Source organism: Rhea americana, unplaced genomic scaffold (genome assembly GCF_003343005.1).
Source record: "Rhea americana isolate MKP2758 unplaced genomic scaffold, rheAme1 scaffold_270, whole genome shotgun sequence".
Lineage (NCBI taxonomy): Eukaryota > Metazoa > Chordata > Aves > Rheiformes > Rheidae > Rhea > Rhea americana.
In genome coordinates, this window is record NW_028186391.1 from 83,122 (window position 1) to 105,230 (window position 22,109).

At 37.2% G+C, this 22,109-nt stretch overlaps 1 protein-coding gene across 3 annotated transcripts in view; it reads left to right on the plus strand.

Moving 5' to 3' along the window:
* ZNF638 (zinc finger protein 638) overlaps positions 1 to 22,109 on the plus strand; it is a 44,913-nt gene that overhangs the window by 16,642 nt on the left and 6,162 nt on the right. For 2 of the 3 annotated variants that reach the window (XM_085308208.1, XM_085308206.1), the window contains exons 10-21: positions 879 to 947; positions 1,450 to 1,623; positions 1,741 to 1,812; positions 2,711 to 2,763; positions 4,284 to 4,415; positions 4,547 to 4,675; positions 5,162 to 5,203; positions 7,357 to 7,497; positions 9,098 to 9,223; positions 12,874 to 12,923; positions 17,306 to 18,737; positions 19,362 to 19,427. In XM_085308208.1, the coding sequence (XP_085164334.1) occupies positions 879 to 947; positions 1,450 to 1,623; positions 1,741 to 1,812; positions 2,711 to 2,763; positions 4,284 to 4,415; positions 4,547 to 4,675; positions 5,162 to 5,203; positions 7,357 to 7,497; positions 9,098 to 9,223; positions 12,874 to 12,923; positions 17,306 to 18,737; positions 19,362 to 19,427 (2,486 nt within the window). The remainder of the gene's footprint in view (positions 1 to 878; positions 948 to 1,449; positions 1,624 to 1,740; positions 1,813 to 2,710; positions 2,764 to 4,283; positions 4,416 to 4,546; positions 4,676 to 5,161; positions 5,204 to 7,356; positions 7,498 to 9,097; positions 9,224 to 12,873; positions 12,924 to 17,305; positions 18,738 to 19,361; positions 19,428 to 22,109) is intronic. The other variant, XM_085308207.1, reaches the window with a different exon arrangement.

Consider the following 22,109-nt stretch of genomic DNA (forward strand, 5'->3'; position numbering starts at 1 on the left):
TGAATCCATAAAATAAATGGCATTCTTCGATTTTACTCTTAGCTTTTTGTCTAATGTATCTAATATTCTGTTTCACAGTTATTTCTAGTGTTTCTTCATGTCTTAATTTTCCTCTGGATCATTAAAAGACTAGGAAAAATTTTAAAACATTTCAAATGTATAAGGAACATGTTTCAATAGTATGCAACTGACCTGGCAAACCTGTATGCCACATCATTAGTTTTTTTTTTCTCCCTTTTTTAATACTTTAATGAAAACAGGTCAAGCCACAGCAAATGCATTAAAAGCCAGTTAAAAAAACAAAATTCTTCTGAAGTTTAAGATGGTGGAAGTAACAGCCATACTGTTGTTTGTTGCTTATTTTGTTAGCTTTCATGAGCAATTGTTCTGAGCAAAATTGGGGACCAAGACATTATTTTGATGGGAAACCTCTGCTGTGCTTTTCAAAAATGCCATGGTCTTGATTCATTCTTCACTGAGGTTTAGTTTCCAGAATGGAGTTAAAATTCATGTAACTGTGCTGCTTAGTCTTGTCTCACAGATGGAAACGAAGTTTTTTTTRTAGTTATTTAAAGGAGAGAAAAAAACACAAGCCTTTTTGTAAGAGCAAAGTATTAAACAAATTCACAAAAGGTATTCTAATTTATGACTTTCTTAATTTAATTCCAACAAACTATTAAGTTTTGGATTTGTTTTCTTTGTGTCAGTTCATACTTTAAAGTAGCTAGTGTCTTCTACTTAGAACTCTACATTTCAGTTGCTGCAGATTAAAACATTTTCATCATATTTTTACACACTTCTGTTATGTTTACTTCTCAGATGTAAGACTTAAGAAATAAGCATTTCTACTAACCATTTTTTTTGTCTATTTTATCTAGGTAAAAAAGAAGTAACTAAGAAATCCTTGATGACAGGAGATAGTAAAATCAAAACTTCAAATATTGCAGGTAAGGCGAGTGAGGATTTTTACTCTTTTCTGGGAAAAACATACACAGGTGATCTTCCATTACCTCTTGCCTCCCTACAGTTTTTAGAACAAATWAAGGTAGGGAGTTCTAGCCTTTCACTATTCCCTTTATTGGGTTTTCCAGTGTAGGGTAAGGAGGTACCCTTTTTACACCTCGTGATGTGGCTAATACAACCAGCACTGATTATAACAAAAAATCAAGGAAAGAAAAGTTTAAAGAAGTAGACCCTTTCGCATGAACAGAGCAGTACGCTTGGTATGCAAAGCTGGAATGGAATGAGCTTTTCCTGTATAAATTCTTTTGCTCAGCTGTGATGAGGAAGAGAGGATGTCTTTAAATATCTGACATAAACTTATATATATATATATATATATATATATATAAAAATGCTCAATATGCTGTTTCTTTTTACTATTACTTTTATGCTCAATCAATGTGCTTTTTTTTTTCTTTTTTCTTTTTTTTTACTATTACTTTTCAGCAAAATCTAAAGAAAAGGCTGAAGATCTGAAGATATCAACAGAACCTGGAATAGAAGTTGGAGAAACTAACTTATTAGAAACAAAGAAAGTTACAGAAGGTGACACAGTTACCGAGCTTGTGAAGACAGTAGAGACTCAAGCCAAAGGAATGAATAAGCCTGCACCAGTAATAGGTATTTCTGATAGGCTAATGCTATTTTAAGTTACTTTCTGCTATTTTAAGTTATTTTCCTGATTATAAGTTTTGTGAAATTTAGTATTGGGATGTTGTCTTGAATTTTATTTTTTAGAGAAACTTTCACAGATGCCTCAGCTGGTGGGAATGGACGTAGATCAGTTTAGTGAAGCTTTAATTGATCAAGGTAAATTGCAAACTGACATTTTTTAATTTCTGTATTGAAATTCTCTGTTATTATGAACTAAATGAAAATACTTTGGAGGCTAGGAACTCTTCAGAAATTAAGATGACACAGGGTATCAAAAAAGAAAATGGTTAAAGTAGGTTCACTGACTGAAACATARAACTGCTTATCAAGATGATGGGAGTAGAGAGACTAAACTCTCTACTCCTGCCAGACTGACATCTTTAAGCAGCGTAGTAGTTTTGGCTACAACTTCTCAATCCAACACAGGGAGCTTTATTCACAGTTCATTAGAGCAAAGGATTGAGCTTTTCTATATGTTCTGTTTCCAGCTCCACCACTAACTCTTTTAATCTTGTTGCTTTGCATTGCCTGATTAGATCTGATTCAATAGACACTATTTTCCCTATATTTTATAACTAATATAATAATCTTTATTTTAAATCTAGTTTAAATGCATCTTAGTTCTTACTTACTATGTATGTGATAGTTTGTCCTTGTTGTATCTCCACTAGGCCATAATTGCTGAACAGCTATAGGTAGATAGAAACATCTTACAGTAGAAGTGACACACTTAACTGTGCTTGCTTGTCCTGTTTGCTCTTCATGATTTTCTGAGCCTCTCAGATACCTCTGTGGACTTATTAATTGACCGATTTTAATTGATTTTTTTTAAATTTATTCCTTCTAAACAGCATTCTGAATGCATTTGTGTAACGTTCCACAAGTCTAACCAATGTCATTTGTTGCTGTAAGTTAAATGATGGAATACTTCATTTTTCTTAGTGACGATGGTGATTAAAATGTATAGATAATGTAAARTGTTTTAAAGGTTCTGCAGTATTTTAAGAAATCTGCTAAATTAACCTTCCTCTCCTCCCCTCCTCCTTTTTTTAAGACGCTACTATAGTGACTACGAAGAGTGAAGAATCAATGGAACCAGTTAGCAAGGTCAGTCTAAAGTTACTTGATTCTGGATGTCTTCAGTACGCATTTCGTGTGAATTTAGTTAGAAGYGTATGGATAGATGTTACTGACGATGCAGTTAACGTACATTCCAGCTAAAGGTTTTTATGGGAGAGAGGCAAGTATACAAACTTAAAATAGTCACCTGGAGCAGGCTGCCCCAGACCATGTCCAGATGGCTTTTGAGTATCTCCAAGGAYGGAAACTCCACAACCTCTCTGGGCAACCTGTTCTAGTGCTCAGTCACTTTCGCAGTAGAAAAAAAAAAAAGAAAAAAAAAAAGTTTTCCTGAGATTCAGACAGAATTTCCCATGTTTCAGTTTGCACCCATTGCTTTTGTCCTATCACTTGGCACCACTGAGAAAAGTCTGGCCCCATCTTCTTTACATCCKTCTTTCAGATATTCAGATGCATGGATAAAATCCCCCCCTTGGTCTTCTCCAGGCTGAACAGTCTCAGCTGTTTAGAACATGCTTTTAGTACTTAGCAATTCATGTGTTTGCTTTTTTGGTTCCATAGTGAAGGCTGTAGCTCATAATAAAATAGGAATGTAATTGTTCTGTCATGTATGAAGATAAGATTCATCACCAAATGTTGGTGCATACCATTTTTTTTTTTTTTTTGAGCACAGGATGTAATTGGAGAGAAGCTGCAGTATTAAAACTACAGCTGTCCTTATCCCCTAACGTTTCCCTTGGCATGTCTGTATAGTTTCGGGTGATCCTTGTGTAACAATCAGACACTTTTTTTTGAACAACATACTGTGAGTTTCCCAGTGCTGATGTGTTGTCTCAAAAAACGCTACATTTGATTTGAATCTACTACCAGTTAGTTTCATTCGGTACATTCTAGTTCTTGTGTGAAATAGAGTAATTTATTCTTTAATTTTTCCCTTTTGTTTGTGAGTTGATAGACCTCTACCATATCATGCTTCAGGCTTTTCTTTTCTTTTCTTTTTTCCTCCTCAGAGTTTATGCAGTCTTTCCTTACACTAAAAACTACTTTGGTCTTTGATCTGTATTGCTGTATTCTGGATTTTTCCTATTTCTGTTATATTCTCTTGAGGTGCAATATTTGCACAGTACAAACCTGTGGTATTTGACATGTGAGCATATCATAGATATAAAACAGTGGCGTAATTATAAAGGATTGAATTTTTGATGAGAGTGCCAGGGGGAACCGAGGGTGTGTGCAGAATTGGTTTAACTTAGAATTACATCCTCAGTTAAGCAGTAATTAAGGATATTACATGATATCATTAGAGTTTGGASTGAAAACAAAATTTGTTTAGCACTTTCTGCTACTATATCCTAAAAGACTTAGATAATCCAAGGTTTTGRTTTGATTATATGTACAATTACGTATTTTTAAGCAAGTGCTAGTAAGTTGGCCTTCATGGAGTTTAAAAGTGCTTTTACGCTGTAATAATAAATGCTCTCTTTAGTAATGTAGCAGTTTTGATTTATAGTTGAAGACAGACCTGTAATACTTCCATTTGTTTGCAGGAAGTTGATGATACRTGTGTGGTTCTTATTTCAAACTTGCCTGAAAAAGGATATTCTGTTGAGGAAGTTTCCAATCTAGCAAAGCCATTTGGAGGACTGAGAGATGTGCTAATTTTATCATCTCATAAAAAGGTATTTTAATTAATATTCAGTAAGGCTTCTGTCTAGAGAAGCAGCGAGCATGGATGTGCTAATGTAACGCAGCAGGTATTGTTTTGCTAAAACTCAAATTTCTYACATCTTCTTTTGCTTTATTTTTAAAGGCATATCTAGAAATAAATAGAAAATCTGCAGATTCCATGGTTAAATTTTATACCTGCTTTCCAATGTCACTGGATGGAAATCAGCTCTGCATCAACATGGTACCTCAGTGTAAGACTATAAAAGATGAGGTAAGTCTGGAAAAAAAAAAAAGAGGGGAAGGAAGTATTGGCACTTCAAAATACATAATGAAATTTAAATACAGAGCAAGGTTTTGATTTTTTAAGCTGACTTTTATACACAGTTTGTTTTATACTTTCTTTCTGATAGTGTGTCTTATTGAATGCAGATTCAGTTAAATATCTTTGAGTCCTGCTGTCTGAGGCTATGAATTGTTTGTTACTGAACCAGTCCTTATGCTGTGCATGTGTCACGGTTGCCTCGTGTGGTTTCTCTCCCTTTCAGAATATCAATCACAAACATTCTTTTTGGGGGAGAGAGGCTGGTGATACCACAACAGCACAGATGTTAGAAGTGCTGATGCTGCTGATTTTATTAATAAAGCAGAAACTAAAAAGTTTTCGTTCTCCATGTGACATCTGTGACTCCCAGTTAGGTGCTGCTAGTGGAGCTGTATTTTACAGTTCAACTCAAACCTTTTTGGTTTTGTTTTTCAGGAAGCAATATTTACTGCCATCATCAAAGATTCCGATCCTAAGGTAAGCTACTGGTAATCTATTTTTTCCTTAAATGCTATTAAAATACATTAATTAAAAGTTGGAGTTATCATCCCTCTAATTGGAACTGAAATTCTAGCTAACAGAACTGTTATCTAAGCTTATTCTTTAATTAGATGCTTATATATGCTTTCAYGTGAGAATGACCAAGGAATAGGAGGAACAAGTGTCCACTTAATTTAGCTCCATGGTGCATGAAGTGCAAGGGATTAAACATTTAATAAGAGTCCTTTGAGAGCCTCTCCTCCTCTGTCATGCGTTTGTTCTAAGTTTTTATACTTCATCAGTGAGCTTCGAACCACTGTAGCTTGGAGAATATGCGGTGTTTGCCTATATATTTTGCAGTAATGCTACCTGTTTTTTCAGTATGTTTTCAGACAGATTTTTTTTGGTCTCTGCCTCCGCACTTCCTTCAGTCTAGTGTGGCTTCATTATTGTCTTTCCTCTTCTTACAGCTTTTCTAAATGCAAGCTTCAWTTTCACTTACAGCTCATTTTCATGCAGTATAGCTACTCAGAGATTAAATAAAGAAGAGCTTTTCCATTTTTCTTCTGTGGAAAAATATTTTTACCTTTACCTTCAAGATATTCTTAATACAAGTTCAGTCTTGGGTCAGAATGTGTGTCCCTGAGCATGAGAACAGTAGTTCTTAAACTGTTTGGACATTGATTGTTTTGGGCTAAAAAGCATATTGCAAAGAGCCTTGACATCAGTAAATCATTTTTCAAGAAACTCYGAAAGGCTTGAATTTTCAGTTGCAAATATTTATGGGGATATCTTCTTTATCCTTCTGATTACTGTTTGGCAGTAACAAACATCTGAATTCTTACCATAAGCGCTCCTGCTGCCTTATTCTTATGCTTCTGGTGTGATGAAATAYTTCTTTTCCACTCTTTGTAAAATGGTGGATGATGGTAAAAAAAAAAAGCATAACAAACTTGTCAAGAGGAAAAAACTCTTCCTTCTTGAGGATGGGGATGGTTCTGTTTCCAAAATCCAACCAGCTTTTAAGTCGTTAACAGTTGAGACTTGTGAAATCTCAAACAAGTTTGCACCTTTTGACTCTGGGCCCCAGGGCCTTTCCCTTTAATACTATACAAAGTATTTGTTGTTGAGGTTCAGCATTTAGTGCTGCTAGCATTACATTATCAATATCAGCTTTTTGTTTTCTGTTAGCCTGCTCTTATATTCTGTGCCAGAGACCTTCCTGGTAACAAGGAGACCAGTAAGTCCTTCCTTACCATGTTCCCCATGGTGGTGGTGATACAGGAACCTTCACCAGTATGGAAAACTTCAGCAGTTTGAGTTGAATGTCCTCATCCTACAGCAGAGGCTCCATTGCAAGGAGCTTACCAGTGCACCACCTTGGTGTCGAGGTACCACTCCTCCTCGTGGAGGAGAATTTTCACCCTGGGAGATTAGGTCAATAGGGAAGCCTCACTGCCTGGATAATTAGTTTGGAGCTATTCAGCTATGGTTGCCTTTTTTAGGTTTAGACAACAAATAGCTAATTAAATCTTCATAGCATCTCATAGTCATAATAAATTCAAGTTTTAATATGATGGAAGGAATGTTCTTAATCTCTACAGAGATTCTGATAAAGCTTCATATGTAAACTGACACATACAAAAAGGTTATTTGTGACTAAGGATCTCCCTGTCATTGCAAACTGATCAGGTAAACCAAACTTCAACTTGGAAAACAGTTGGAATCTTTCAAATAGGTTTCTGTGCCTTGACTGATTTAGGGTCTGATTAGATTGTACCTGCTTTTCAAAATACCAGATTTAATTTAAACTTCAGCTTTATTTTTGCAGTGTTTCTTAATTTTTAAAATTAACTAGTAAAATTTGATAAYTTAAAATAGAGCACTCAATTTGATCCTTTTAAGTTTTATATTCTTTGCTGGGAGTTATAGCTGTTTCTTGTGATGGACTGTATGGGGAAACTGGAAAATCTGATGTGAATCTGAAAATGTGAATATCAGATGTTTGTGAATCTACTTTCTCTTTGAGTGAGATCTAAGTGATACAGAGGCTTTCTGTGGGACTGTGTTTCTAATATAGCCCAGTAGTTGTTAATAAAATATATAATAAAGTTAACACAAAGCAAGTTTATTTTGTTACTTTTATTTAGGTAAATACTGAAACTATACATAATAAATTTGTGCATCTCGGGAACTTGCCAGATGATGGATACAGAGAACTTGAAGTGGTTTGTGTGGGACTCCGATTTGGGAAAGTGGATCATTATGTGGTGCTGAAGAACAAGAACAAGGTAAATCATGTTTTTTTTTCCTACTATGTGAAGCACTTTTTCTTAAAAAAAAAAAAAAAAAAAAGTGAATTTTCATCTCTCAGTACCAAAAATTTTCTGCTAATGAGAAATCAGAGTTTCTGACTTGAATGTAGGCCTTATTTCCCAGTCACACTCAACAAGAAAATATTTTATTGGTTGGGAGCAGTGGGGAAGTGCAAAAAACTGCTTTAGGCTGTTATCTATCCTGAATAATACCAAAGCAGTTTGCCAAGCTCTGAAAGTAAATTTTCCCCAAATGTCAGGAAAAATGGTTAATCTTTGATGTTAGAGGAAGAAGTAGGAGGGAAAAACAAATTCTAATTTTTAGGAAGTTTGGGAGAAAAAAAATTATTTTGAAATGAAGTGAAAATTTCAAAATTGCTGTGATTATTTGATTTTTTTGTTGGACACGTCAAAATATATGACTTCGAAAGCACTTTGATTTTGACATTTTAATTTTCAGTGTGGCTGTATTTGCACTTCACATTGAAATTAATTTTTAAAACAAAAATTCACTGTTTACTTATTTTAATTTTTATCATTAAAAACGATTTTACTGCAAWTACTGTGGGATATTTTAAATGAACAGCTTCTAATAAGCTATGAAACAGATGAAGATGCTTGTAACAAGAAGATAGAAGCTGTTTTCATAATAAGAAATACTAGTAGATTTTCAAATGCAATAAAGAGCTGACTGGAGAGAGGACTCAGTAGTCAGAAAAACCTCTCAAGCAAATTTCCAGACTTTGGACTAATTCTGTTGAATTGAATTGCATGTGCTTTAATTGCATCGAATCAGCACTTTGTGATAGAAAGCTGCTTCATCAAGTATTTTCTGAGCTGATCTCAGTAATCAGAGTTGAAGCAAACAGCAGGAAAGGACACTGAGGTTTAAAAAAAAAAAAGAGGAGGGGGTGAAGGGGTGGATGACCATAGATTTATATAAGACTTGCTTAAAAAAGACAAAAATATCCTTTAAAACACAACTTTAATAGTGGTCACCTGTAAGATTTTCCAGCTGAAACTATTTTTGTCCTGTGTGCATGATAACTTAGAGATTAAGAAGGAGGAGATTTATTTTTTAGTACAGCAGATAAGCTTTTTTGTGTAATTCATTTTACTGTTTTCTTGATAGGCAGTTGTAATTTTCTTACTTTTTYGTGGCCATGCACTTTCCATAGCCCTCCCTTACGGGAAGATGCTCATCAATTACAGCAGAACCAAAGCTGAACATATTGGGATCCAGAAGATTGGACATAGGTGGGGAGGGGAACTCAAGGCTCTTCTGTTTTGTAATGCAGTTCTTTAGAACTAAAGACTATTCCAAATAGGAGAGATTTCTTCCTTCAGCTTCTCAGAAGGAGGAGAATCTACTGGTTTCCCTCTGTAGAACATAYGTGATTCCATCAAAAAATGCTACTTACAGCTAATTTAAAATGAAGATGCTGAAACACTTCATAAATGCTAGCTATCACATGCTATTCTAACTTATTAAATTTGTTCTGAAGAACAGAAATCAAACAGGAGTAATAGGTTTTTTGTTTGATTGTTTTTTGAAGTTTGTACTTTTTTCTTTTAGGCAATTCTACAGCTGGATAGTCCCAAGTCAGCTAAATCGATGTACTGCTTCCTGAAACAGTACCCGTGTAATATAGGTGAACGTACATTGACCTGTACGCTGTCACCCAGTGGAGAGTCTGCTGAGGTAAGGTTTCTTCTTTTTCAAGAATATATTATTTTTATGGAATAGAACAATCTTTCCACAAAGAATAGTTGGCGATTTACTGAAGGAACAGTAAACTGCAACAGTGAAACATCTCTGAGAAAATTGTTTTATTAGTGTATTTTGGATTGGATATATAGAGAGCTCTAACTGAGGAATATGAGCATGGAAAGCCACGCTGCTAATAACTTTCTAGCTTCCAAAAGGAGAACATATATCCAGACAACTCTCAGAACATGGAGATAAAGCGCTGTTGACTCTGCACTCAAACTTAAGAATTTTTATTTTACTAGTTCTGCATGATGCCCTGCCCCATGCTTTCTCATTTTTTTGTTTTCTTTGAAACTGTTTATTGCAGAGGGTGTAAGTTGACTTTTTTTCCCCCCTCTGAATTCTAGCTGTGTTTGCTCTTTTGAAGTATAAAACTGAGACGTAGGGACTGACTCACCAATTCAACATGAACTCATCATCAACAGTTTCTGTCAAGATTCAGGACAGAATGTGTGCAGTAGGAATTTTTATTATTATTATTATTTTTTAACTGAACACCGCTTGTGAGACAGAAAAGTGGGTGGGTTTTGGTTTTATTTTTTAGGTGATGATCCATTTGAATTCCATCCTTGAAGTCTTCTTTCCTTGTGTGTTCCTATTCCTTTTCAGTGAGATGACTTTGAGATGCTGTTGAGACGAGGCAGGGGAAGCCATCTTCCTGCAGGGGAAGGCCATCTTATTTTTTTTTCCTCTTTTTTCTATTAATACCAAGGAAAAGCTTAACTTCAGGTGCCTAATGGTAGCAAGGGCATCAGTTTATTATTTTAACAGGGAAAAGGAATTATTCAGGTGTGTACTTTGGCTTACTGTGCTGACAAAGTAAGCAGTAATCTTCTCATCAAGTCCCATAAGGAATTTCTGATTCTTTTTAAGAACAAGTTGTCTGCTTGTCACTGGCTTTTTCTCTATTCCATTGGCAATTTATTCTTCTTTCTAGAAAGGCATCTCTATTTCCAAAGATTGGCAGGTATCTATATGATGTTCAGAGTTCACATTTTTAAAGATACCATGTGTCAATAGAGATTTTAGATGTCTATTCTTGGTATGACTTTCCTACAGTAGGTTTGGAGTTGCATCTGTGATGGTCTAGGGTGTAAGATGGTAGACAACCAGATGTGATTTTGGGCACACAGACATCTTCCTGGCGTATTTATGGTGCCCCTTTCCAAGCTGAGCAGCGGTTACTGCGTGAGTGTAGATGCTGATCTTTAAGATCAGTCATTTACCTTTCTGAAAGTGTGATTCTTAATGTTGCCTGTGTAGGTTCTGCGATCAGCTCCTATGCCTCTTGTCGCCCTGAGCCTTTGTCTGTGGCTGAAGGACATCGTTCGTTCATTAGAAGTGTGTTAAGGTTTCTAAAAGTTAAAGTTTCTAAATTCAGTGTCCCAACGATGAAAATGAATTCCTTTAACGCTTTTGTCTGAGTGCTTGCCTAACCTTTCTTGTGAGCAGCGCATCTCTACGAGAGGAGTAGGTTGCTGCGGTAYTAGCTGTACTGCAGTGGTAGGTTAGGGCCACTGCGTGTGTCCCTTTGGGCCTCGGGTGCAGGGTCCTGGGGACAGATGGGGTCCTGTGGCAGGTGAGATGCTGCTAACCAGAATTAGGTGTGCAGTGTGTTCCTTCATCACTGCTGATTGACTCAGGAGACTGGATTACATCTCCAAGGAGTTTTTCCTCTCTCCTTTCCCCTACTGCGCATGATGCAGAATCTCTGTCTGGGATGGATTGCAATCTTCTGACCCACCTTATTTTGTGTTTCATTTTGTATAGCAAACTTTGAATAATTTTAAAGAATGTGAAATGTGATTTTAAATGTTAGGTGAAGACTAAGTATGCAGTGAAATGTGTTATTTCTTATTAGGCTAACTTGTGCAGCTGGAGAAAGTAACCAAACCTTTGGGCTTATGAGCTCTTTCCCTGATATAGGATATGTAAGTAATAAGCCCACTTAGCACTGAAAAATAAACAAAATATCATTCCTYGAAGTACTTACCCTAAGGAATGTCTTTTAAGGATGAATTGTGGGAGCACTGAGTGATTCAGATTTGCTATTGCATGTATCTGTGTAGCAACAGAATAACTTGCCTTTGTTACTATAAATGTTTCCTCAGAACAGAGCTCAGTGCCCACAAAGAATGGCATTCAGCACTCTGTTTTCAAAATAGTGTTTGTTTTGTTTTTTTTTTTTTTCCAGCTGGACAATTTGGGTGATACAGAGTGCTCGACTAATTTAGAAAAGTTTACCAGCCGTRTGGGGGCAACTGATGCCAGTAGAACAGTAGCAGCAATAATGTAAGCGCTTGCTCAAAGCATTCAAGTTTTGGTTTTGCAATTTGACTGGTAACRGCTAAATTCTGATTACGCAGTCATTAAAATACATCTCAAACAATGCTTACRGATGTGACTAACAATTGGTGGAATTCCACCATTTGATGCTGTTGTGATAACGAAGGTGTGCCTGTGGGGCGTACCTCATTTCACACTTGTTTCATGGTTAGGCGGATGTGTAGCTGGGAGTATCGAATTTGTGCGCTATGGYTGCGACGAGTAGAGTTCTGATCTTTGTCAGTAAGACTGTCATAGTTTTTGCACAAGTATTTAATAAGAAAAAAAATCTCTATTTTGGAAAAAGACTCCACTATAACGTATTCAAATGGCTTTAGGCACTTAATATTACCAGAATGTACTTTCAGGAAGGGAAAAAATGAAAATGTCAGAATTACTTGCTTTAAACCCCCCAGTAAAGTGAATTCTACATGTATTGTTTTTATCTGAAAGTTCTTTGTAAGAGCAACAGTCTTCAAATTAGGTAGTAGAATACCTTTGGATCAAATTGCAGCTCTGAGTTTTCTGAGTGCTTCTGACTGCTTGGGCATGAGCTGCTAACAGTGAAAGCTACGGAGCCTGGGTGGTTTGTGCTCATCTTTCTCTTTTCAGAAGACATTCTTATATTTAAGTTTATTCTATATAACTGAACATAAGAAGGCTTAGGCATCCTCTAGGAAATGAATGCTATATTASCAGGTTTTAAGGAGTGGAGTCTAGCCTTGGGCTTTCTATAGATGTGTAATACTTGTGTGACTTTGAATACAATTGGTCTTGAAAAAGGTGTGCCACTGTTATCTTGGCAGGTGAGTATTACATAGAAAATAACTGTAATTTGCTTTGAGCTCTGCAGCTGTTAGCCTCATCACCAGTATAGGAAAGAAGGTGCTGTCTGGGAGAAGATGTGTTTATTTAACCCTCCTTCCTCCAAATATAACACAGACCAAAAACTAATTCTGCTCAGAAGCATTACAGCCTTGAAGATGCGATGAGCTAAGCTGTAGTGTTATGCCACATATTCTGTATAATAAATTTCTAGTAAAATCTCTTATGCTACCATGTACTTTTTATTCATCATCCTATGAATTGAATGCTTTGTGGTGAGCTGTTGAGAAGAGTTTTCTGTCAATTGACCTTTCAGGTTGTGAATACCTAAATTTGGGTTTGTGGTGTTAATTAAACAGGGTCAGTGATGCAGGTTTTCTGCTGTTGCTTCTAGAAAGCCTACACATTGAACACTAATTTATACTTTTCAGGCTGACGTTGTGAAAAAAGAAACGAAAAAGGAGGAACCAAGCAAAGGAAGGTATGCCTTTCAGATACTTAATTTTATATATATAGTGTTCATGGAATATYTGTTCAAGATTAAGCAGGTTGCTGACTCATCACTCTAAGCAGTGTATGCATGCCAAAAGTGCTGCTGCAGRATGTATTTACTGTTACCTACTGTTAATTCCTTCCATCTTTTGTGAGCTCTGTGTGTGGAGGACATCTAGTGTATTGATGTTTGTGTTTGCCTAGAAATTTGGGGCTTAAAAGAATATGGAAAAATGGGATGAAATTCTGTTTTCTGTGTAGTTCATTGAAGTATTATTTTAATGATTATGGCCAGGGTTTTGCCATAGGCCCTGGAAGGTATGTTTGGATATACATGTTTGGTAAGAAATATTTTTTGCATTTAATTGGTAAGTGATTACCTTATTTCATCTTGCAGCACTTTCCTTTGTCAGAGCACCTGGCACTACAGTGTCTGTTTCCAAATGCTAAAAACAAAGAGAAACTTCTGTGTTTAAGTTAGTGACGGTCACTTAATGTTGTTATAAATTGATTTAAACAAATGATWAGACTTTACCATAACATCAGAACCTAGAAATGGGAAGTGACAATTTTGAGATATTCCATTAAAAATTACTTTACAGACACTTTGCTTGTAGTGAAATTTCTAATTGTGGGTTAACTATTTGTTGGTTCTAGAATCTTAAGTTTTTGAAATCCTTTTGTAAGAGAATAGGTTGTCACAATAGTTCTTGTGAACAAACAGAACTTGAAGCATCATGTGTGACTCAAATTCATACTTCCAAATAAGTTTTACCAAAAAAAGAAAGAAAAAAAAGTCTAATAGTAGTTCTGAATTTCAGTTTAAAGTAGTGTCTTTATGCTGTCTTGGACTGTTAATGTATTTTCAAAACCTGTTTCTTTATTTTTGAAAGTTAGACACTCATTTGATTCATTTCTGCTCAGGTCTGGTCAATTTTGGAAGCATTTAAGTTCTAAATTTAATCTGAATCACACATACATAAGCGTGCAGGTAACCCTTTTGATTCCAGACTGGTGGGCTTTAGATAGCAATTATAGTTCAAATAAAATCAATGACTCTTACATGAATCCCAGCTTCTGTTCAGCGTCCTRCTGTGGCTCGTGAATGAATGGGAAAACTGCAAATTTTCCATTCAAATAATGACACACGGATTTTGTTTGAGGCAACTGTCTCTTCCTTGTAAACCTTTGTGACCTAACCAATTATTTTTTGAGTTACATTTTATAAGAAGCAGAAAATATCTAAAATACTATTATACCTGGGAAGAGCATGTCACATCTTCCTAGGGAGGAATGGGATAACAAAGTTGGGGAGCAGAAGGGGCTGCCTCTCGATTGCCTGGGGTGCTGAGGTGATTTTGAACAAATTTGGAAATCCCCTTGAGGCTTGATTTGTTGTCCAAACCGAGCCAGGCGGTCATCTAACCTTGTGACTGAGGAAACTGAARTGTTCATGTAAAAACCTCTGTTCTTTTCAAGGATGCTGATGTGTTTTTAGTTCCTTTTTGTTCAGTTGCTTTTTTCAGCAAAAAATAGCTGAAACTTTTCTTTGTCCCATTAAGAAGTAAAGGATGTCCTACTATTTCTTTTTAATTATGAGCTAATGTGCAAAAAATAAGTGTTGTCTCTGTTGTGACACAGCCTCTATTCTCTATACTGGCATTTCTAGAACTGAAACTCAGTCTTGTCCCTTGCTAGCTTGGGTAGTAATGATGGAATATGGCTGCTAATGCAATGACATGGTATGCAGAAACTGAGCATCAGGTACTTGTTTTCACCCCTTTATGCTAACTTCTGTACAAGAAATCTGTCTTGTAAATCTATATGCTATTACTTTTCCAATGCCTAACAGATCTTTTAGGTCCTTGCACCAGTTGTTTCAAGCACCTTGATGCTTCATCATGCTCACTCATCTTTATCTYTGTACATTACTGCCTCCTCTGCAGAGTTGTCCTTCATTACTTCATAGTCCAGCTCAAATCTATCAGATGTATGCATTTTACATTTTTGGAGACCACTAAGAATTTATGGAAGGCACAAGGGGGTGTATTGGCATGAAAGGAGGCGTACAGTCCTAAGGATCCAGAGACTAATRTCTCATTTGAGTCGTGTAGGTGATAATGCATGTGTATTTATGCTACTCGCTGTATGCCATCGAAGATGCAATTAGTGTATGATTCCAGTGTTTGCTGTCATTTTTCCATTCCTTGTAAAAGCATATAAAAAGAGCCTTGTAAAAGTGTATAAAAAGAGGCTATGCTGCGTATAGCTTAGCAAGGCATTAGAACCTATACTTGATTAAGCTTTCCATTGCTTTGTTGGCAAACCTAGGCTTTCAGAGCTTCCCTTCTGGGCTTTGTGCTCTGAGTTACCCAGGTAATATTTTGCTACACAGACATTGGAACATGAAGCTCTCGGTCAGTGGTATGTTGAAATAGAAGAGAAAGTAACGGCTTTTGCTTTTGGAACACAATGTCCTTTATATATGTGTGTATATATATATGTATATATGTATATACACACACACACACACACACACACACACACACAATATACACATATATATATATATATATAAAATATATATAAATGTATCAATGTCAAAGTATCTTTCTTGTGTTTGAGTAAACTGATGCTGTTGCATGAAAAGCAGATCAGCCCTGACTGCTCAAATGCTCATGAGATGCACTTCACCTCAAAATATTGGAATGTAACAAGTTTAAATTGATTGCTGGTCTCAGAAGACTTAGAGTAAAACATGATGTTTGAATGAGCGAGTGAGGTTATTCTTCTTTCATAAGTTTTCAGTTACTGTGAATTGAACAGCTTCAGGCTCTGAGAGGAGTTCCCAGAATTTTGAGAGGTGTTGCTTGGAGCACACACGATCCATTGCTCCTGGATAAGTTTTCTGTCAAATCTTGAAATGTTGCGAGACTGCTGCTTTGCCAAGGGAGGACAGCATGTATGGATACCCTCATATTTTGCTGCAAATATTTATCTGATGCATAATCATGACATACTGCTACTGTGCCCGTATTAAATTGGTATTTTAACAGATTTTGAAGCAGAGTTCATATCCCTTCTTCTTTATCCTCTCGCATTTTGTAACGGCAGATGAAAATGCCATCGGGTCAGGAGGAAACCTTCAAGATTATTGGTGTTTTGTTGTGCTTATGAAGCACAGATTTTTAACTGAGTTTGCCTGTTCATCTTTGTTGACTCCATGTATTATGTCTTCGTCTTACTAACTYTCATGTCTGGCTGCTTCAAGACTTCGTATTTTCTTCAGCACTGAGTTTCATTTGATCTTGCCTTCCATTTTCTTGATGACAACATGCAAGAGTATTGCCAAAATGGGAATGTTTCCTTTTTCATTTTCATGAGGATTTGCACRAATGTGCACTCTTTATGCATATACCTCGTTCTGAGAAACCATAGTGCAGTCCACTCCGTTGTGTGTGACCACCGATTAATTGTATTTGTCCGCTGCTTCTGTGTTTGTTTCAACACTTAACTAGATTTCAGAATTGGTATTTCAGTACCTTTCCGTCTTGACGTGCATGTGGTACTAGGATGCTCATTTTCTTGAGCTTTGTGGGAAAAGGGGCAGAGGCATCTCAAATTTTGAAGTTTCCCAAGAGCATCTATGGAGGATTCTTTCTTTCAGAGAAGAATAATGCACTTGACTAACTGAAGTTCTCTGAAAAGTACTATCCTCTGCGTTGTCATCTTGGGCTTTATTGGGGAGCTGACAGTAAGAGTAGTGAAACGGTGAAAACAACCTGGCCAAAAGGAGCTTCTGTGTGTGTATTGTGTTTCTTGCTACTGTGTGAGATCAATATGATTTTAAAAAACAAAGCAGTCTCCCCCCCTCTCCCCCAAACCAACCCCAAAAATGAACAAACTTCAGACTCCTACCTACTAGACAAGTTCTCTAGGTTAGTGACTATGGAGTCTACTGTCTTCAAATGTAAAAAAAACTAGGTACAGGAAGACTGAGCTTTATTGTCTCTGTGTATGTGCTTTCACAGCTTGCTGTGCATCAGGGGATCTGAATTTTAAGAGTTCGTATCAGCTCCGAGGTCACAGGGCACATCTGTAGTGAGTACTATCTTGAGAGAGCTCTAACTACAAGTAATGTGATTTGAAATGTAAGAGTCTTGCAGTACTGAGGTGGATTAAACAAAAGCATAGAATTAATCAGTTATTCGCCTCAATATTTTTAACCATTTGAACACTGATAGGCTAGATTTACAAATGCTAAGCACTAATGCATCAGGAAATCCACTACCATTGGCGTCAAGAGGTTACTGGTAACTGTAGAATTCTCAACATAGTTTGATTTCTTCTGTTTCTTTTAAATACATTTAGCTCTGACTTGAAAAAATATCCAGAGGGATCAGGAGTGGTGCAAACAGCAGCTGCTAATCCTCCAGTAGAGCCTAGTGTGGCAAAGAAAGAACCCCTTTCCACCTCTAATGTCAAAGTCGAGATGTCAGCATTGCAGATAGAGACCTCTGAGTCCCATCTTGAAAAACCTGTAAGGGAGTCTGCTGCAAGAGTGCCAGAAACATCTGTGGGGAAAACGGAAGTTGGAGTAGAAGTTACTGTTGCATCTGTCAAATCACCTGATACTCAAATATCTGAAGTAAAGTCAGAGATGCAGCTGCTTCCTTCCGATGTTCAGAAAGAAGAGGTAGTTAAAAATAATGATGAATCAGAGTCTTTTGAATCTGCTATTGTATCTGCACCAGAGAGGGAAATGGGAGTGAAAGCTGAAGAATYGTCTGCTCCTGCCATTGAACCATCAGAAGAATTAGCTAATGTGGGCAAGCTGGAAGGTGTGCAGTCAGATTCTGCTGTGAACCCAGTAGCAGAGGAAATAACAGGGCCTGTCTCTGAAGCTGTGCCCCCTGATTCTGATGCAGCCTCTGTGGAGATGATGTTATCTGTTGACACTCAACAAAACAACAAGTTGGGTGCTCCAGAAAAAAAAACTGTTTCTGATGCTGTGAGAGCTGAARCTGAAATGCCTGTGACTCAGGGTGGGCTGATAACAGAGAAGAAACTTGTACTTAAAATTGGAACAGCCATGGAGAAGAAACTGGACGTAGCTGGAGCTGACATAGAGATGAAATCAGAAGAGTCTGTGCTCAAAGCTGAAACTGCTGCAGAGGAGAAACCTGAAAAGTCTTTGACCAAGACTGGGGCAGAGGCGGAGAAGAAACTTGAAAAATCTGTGGCTGAGGTTAGGGCAGGTGTTGAAAATGCTGAAAAARGCATGAATAAAAACAATGAGGGAAGTTTAATCAAAGCACATCAAAATAAAGGAGCAGAACAACCAAAAACTGATGAAACCTGCAAAGCAGTTCCATTAAACTCATCTTTATCTGTCAAGGAATCTTCCTCTGTTAGTAAAACAATTCTAAAGGCAGTGGTGTGTCTTCCTGATATATCAAAGGCAAGGGTCCCAGTACGGAGAAATGACACTTCCCTATATAAAGGAGAGGAGCAGAAAGCTTCCTCAAAACCCGAGACCCGAAGCCAAGCAGCTGTGGAGAAGAAGATTACATCAAAAGAGGTGGGTCGTCCACGACCTGGTTGCAGCAGATCAAGTCCGTCAGATAGCAGCGGCAAATCTAAAGTGAACAGAAGTGCTACTGTTGAGGAAAAGGGAGGCAATGGGAGGAATTCATCTCAGCAAGAGAAGGATTCAAGAGTGGAATCTAGGGCTAGTTCAAAACAGTCTCAAGACAGAGAGAGTAGATCATCCAGCGTGAAGCAAGACAACAGCAGCAACAAGGTGAGGAGGGCAGGAAGGCCGGTTCAGTGTGGCTGATCAGTAACTAACTTGATACTTCTCTCAGATTTTGAGTATGGTGCAATAAGGTTACGTTCCCCTTCCCTTTTCCATACATTGCTGAGCTGGTGTGGGCCAACAGACAAGGTGGAGTAGTGAGAGAACAGACAACCAGTTGCTTTTAGATGCATTGTGTGCAGCTCAAGTATGTAACTGGTTTGAAAATGTTACTTGGATAAAATTGCAGGAAGGTATTTTTGAAGCAGATCTGTACCGAATGTCGTAACTTTGTTCTTGGTTTAGTTGTGAATGGGAAATAATAAGCTTTCTGTCCTTCTGTGAGCTGATATTTGCTTTGTCAAGTCCTGCCCAGACACTGGTTACTGAAAAGAGAAGAGGTTATTGAGCAAGATATTACCTGTGACTTGTTACTAGAGACTGTATGCCTGGACTTTACCACTGATGATTGGCTCAGTTTGGTTCGGTGTTTGTCAAGCATGTGATCAGAAGCAGCAATGTGGACAATTTAGTAAAGTTCATTAAGGGAAGAAATTGCTGCTTTTTTTTGCTTGTGGACAGGTTAGGTGGCTTAACTAGTTTCATGTGAATTTCTGTCTAATTTTGCAGGCTTCTGTCAGCGGAAGTACTAGAACTTCAAAAAGCAGCACTAGCAGTGATGCAAAACAAAAAGAGGTAAGGATCTAACTGTAACTGAACTTAAAATACAGACTGTSTTCCAAGACTGTGTTTGTGTGTGTAAAGAAGCCTTAGCATTCTTTCCAAGGAATTTTAATATTCATAGTTGTCACAGAGTACTGGCAAAAAAAGCTGTGAAGTCAAGTAATTTGGAAGAGAAACTCCGTTTAGGAACATGAGCATTGGAAGAGAAACTCCGTTTAGGAACATGAGCATTAAAAGGAGGCTTTTGTAGGTCTTAGATACCATCTGTTTGAGAAAGGAGAGAATTGATTTACTGGATCCACAGTTGCCAACTGGTCATTATTCATCATCACACTTGTGAGAAAAGGAAGAAAAGTTTTCTAGATCTTTATAAACAATTCTGTGTAACAGAACGTAGTCAGAACCTCTCCATCTACTGTGCCCCTTCCATACAAGGTTATTTCCAGTGGGTTGTTCTGCAAAACAAGGATTACTGTACATTTTTGGTGCATACTAGTTTGAATAAGAGCTTGGAGTCTATAGTTTGAGGCACTAAAGAGCCTGCTTTTTGAAAGGAAGATGAAAGGAGAAGACCTACATTCGTGACCTGTTTCTCTGCAGTAACTTAATTTTTTGGGAGGAAAAAAAAAAGCAGAAATAAGGTAATAAAAATCTATACTGATGAGTTTGTAGAAGTAGCATTACAAGATCAAATCAAAGATCCCCCAGGTCAGTAACGAAAAAGGGCTTCCCGAGCTAGAATTGACAACCTGGGTTCTTTTATAAATCTAAATCCATCTAGACRTCTAGCATCACCAACACAGTGTGTTTGTGAAGTTGATGGTAACAGTGATAATACATAAAGCTTTGCATCTCATATTGCAGATGTGCTGATGTTAATGCCTGAGAGTAAACTGCACCATTTGAAAAAGTTTTGGAGTGCCAGTTGCCTCTTAGAGCTTTATTCTTCATTGTTGCACAACTCATAAGCACCAAGACTTGGGTTCTCCTTTTGTGGAAGAAAGAATACAATAACATTTGATTTGACATTAAAAATGTAACCGTATGTTTTCTGACTTCTTCATGGATATTATGCTATGTCCRCCTTGCATTAAATATTTCCAAGCCTTCTCCATCAGAACGTACATCGAGGCATATATTCTTCCAAGTAATTATTAGCTTATAAAAAGTAAAAGAAAACACATGTAGCCTTTGAATTTAAGAATCATTTTTGTGCTGGGGGTTTGTTTTTAGTGTTTAAGTGCACAGTCTTATTCTCTGAMAAAGTTCATCTTGCCTAGACCTTAAAATTTTGTGCGAGCAAGTTCTTATTTTTCAACTTTCTTGTTAGACACATGACTCTTTAGTAGGATAGAATGATTCAAAAAAAATCAGAACCATTTATTGAACAGATTGAATGCATAATTTGAGGCTGTGGAAAGGATTTTTATATGCGTATTACTATTGAATGTTAGTTTATTAATAGACTTCAGGTATACACCTTACCCACCTTATCCTTCCATTCTGATTATAACAACATAGATCATAACTTTTTGTTCATTGTAAAATGGCTATTCCCAACATTTGACTACTGTTCACCAAAATAGGTTAAAGGTAACTTGTATAACATAAATTCAACACCCAACTGTCTGTCTTTCTCCAGATGTTGTCAGCTCCGTATGGCATTAAATTGCCATTATSTTCTTTCTAGTGGACCTGTAACAAATAGTGTGGGCCACAATAGAAGCTGACATGTCCTAACTGTAGGATAGGAAGAGTTTTAGGTCTAAGACATCCTTCAGTAAGATATGGTCACAATGGGGAGGGGAAATAGAAGGGATCAGGACTGTTGTCTTCAACATAAAAATACAGTCAGGCATTCCCCAGAAAGCTGGTTTCCTTCAGACCCCCAGTGGCACCTTGTAAAATACTGCTGGCACAGGAGGAACAGCAAGTCTGCTGGAGGATCTGTAGCACTAGTTGGACCTTAGCAGAAAGAACAAAATGATTTTTTTTTTTCATGCGTTCACTGTACGGAAACTTAGGGATGTTCCGGTATTGAGAATCCTTCCTTAGGGTCTAGTGTAGAGAGATCTTTYTGAAATGGGATTGTTAGTCAAGAGATTGAAAACAAACAAGATAAAACAATAAGTAGTTGCCAGGACACAACTTCCCATGAATGTCAGTTTTAAGAGTGAAATAACTAAAGGGTGTGCCCTGCCTTACTGTCAAAGAACTGGGTGGTGGCTAGCAGGCCATCTTTTTTTTAAAATGTCTGCTGGAAGCGGGAAAACTAGAAACCAGTAAATGTGATGTTCGTACTGGACAAGTGAGTAGAAACTTTTACCTAATGGAACTAGTGGGCATGTGGATGATGGGCAACTGTATGGACAGGAGGGACCTGATGCATACAAATTTACAGAAAACTTCATATGGAGTCCCTCCTTAAAGGCTTTTAAAAAAGCAAAGCAGTCCTAGGGTAATAGGGAAAGTCCTCAAAATGCATGCTTGCCTCTCTGAGAGGAAACACAGGCCTGGAATTCATGAGCAGTGAGGAGAGGCCATGAGGGGACTCTGCCTTGTGGTTAAATATATGACTAATCTGGAAAAGGGATAAATAGTGAGATGATTTGTAAGATGATAGCAAGTTAGTTAAGGTAGTAAAACTATGAAGGAGTGCAGAAAGATCTGATGATGCTTAGTAACTGGATGATA